The sequence below is a fragment of the Propithecus coquereli genome, unplaced genomic scaffold (assembly GCF_000956105.1).
Source record: "Propithecus coquereli isolate 6110/MARCELLA unplaced genomic scaffold, Pcoq_1.0 Scaffold672, whole genome shotgun sequence".
Classification (NCBI taxonomy): Eukaryota; Metazoa; Chordata; class Mammalia; order Primates; family Indriidae; genus Propithecus; species Propithecus coquereli.
In genome coordinates, this window is record NW_012152752.1 from 185,766 (window position 1) to 187,045 (window position 1,280).

Genomic DNA, 1,280 nt, shown 5'->3' on the forward strand with positions numbered 1-1,280 from the left:
CACGGTGTTTTATTACAAAAATAGAATAAAAACTTCAAAAACAAAATGATCCTTTCTAATTTAATGAAAAACTTGTTATTTTTTATTGTTTTCTGTGTGTTAGTTATGTGGAAATGCAGCAAATGTAATGTGTACTTTTGTGTAGAATGCTTTTTCCTGAAACACACATCAATCTTAAATACTTGAAAATTAGTAATGTAAAAAGTAATGTGAAAACTTGAAAAATGTTCATAAGGGTAAAATGTTTTTCTTGACTTGGCAGACTTAAGTATAATTTAAAGGTAAACATAAATAGAAAAACAAAATTTATTGACTTCTATTCATTTAATCCACGTTTTTAGAATTAAATTGTCAATATTAATTGTAACAATAAGAACATCAACAAGTAAGAGTTTCACGAACCAACTGCAGGGGACCACCCATCACATAACATGTATGCGAGGTAAAGAGATATGTGAGTTACATATGCTTCACGAGGCCCCGGGCTCAAAACTAGTGTGAGTTAAATACAGCTCACATGGCAATTAATGTGTTAAAAGATGCTTATCCAAACTGACTTGTTAGGGTGGGGCAAAGAGCAGGAGATGCAACAGGGAAGTGATGAAGAAGAGGGTCAGCGTACTGGTAATATTTTATTTCTTAAGCTGGGTGCTGAGTCCATGGGTGTGTGCTCTCGCCTCCTTTGTGTCAGTGCTGCTCAGTGTAATCAGGACCGACACCAGCTCTTGATGAGGTAAGGGACTGAGTTAGAACGTGAATCAGTGACGTCGCTAAGCACTGCAGTTCAGCAAGGCTTTCTGATGCTGCAGTGGTCCCTTGATGTGCGTACGGGAACAAGCCTGTGATCACATCACAGATCAGCACAGTCATACTACTTATGCCTCTTTATATCCAAAATATTTCATGGGTGTTTTAAATAAGGTTTACAAAGACTCTGATAATGAACATATGTAAATATAATGAATAAGGAGCACAAATAGGACATAACCATGGTGTGTATCATATGAGTACACTAAACCGTACAGACTCTGAGGAAATAGACCAGAATGTCAATAGTGTTTGCCTTTGGAAGTTCCCTCTTTCTCCTTTTTAATATTTTCCATAATGAACACCTGTTACTTTTACACGGACAAAAATCCACTCATTAGTTTTTAACAAAAACACACCTACCATGTGTAGAACATATTTTTCTGCCTCTTGAGGTCCAGATAACTGCACACGACTTGCCATATCTTGTAATGATAGTGTTAAAAAGGTCTGAAAGTGAGAAGTAGAATTAA

General features: G+C 36.1%; 1 protein-coding gene across 1 annotated transcript in view; it reads right to left on the reverse strand.

Annotated features, from left to right (window-relative positions):
• The window catches only part of LOC105823449 (COP9 signalosome complex subunit 3-like), a 46,876-nt gene that overhangs the window by 25,750 nt on the left and 19,846 nt on the right, over window positions 1-1,280 (reverse strand). Inside the window, exon 5 of the mRNA XM_012660652.1 lies at window positions 1,171-1,257. Coding sequence (XP_012516106.1) covers window positions 1,171-1,257 — 87 coding nt within the window. The remainder of the gene's footprint in view (window positions 1-1,170; window positions 1,258-1,280) is intronic.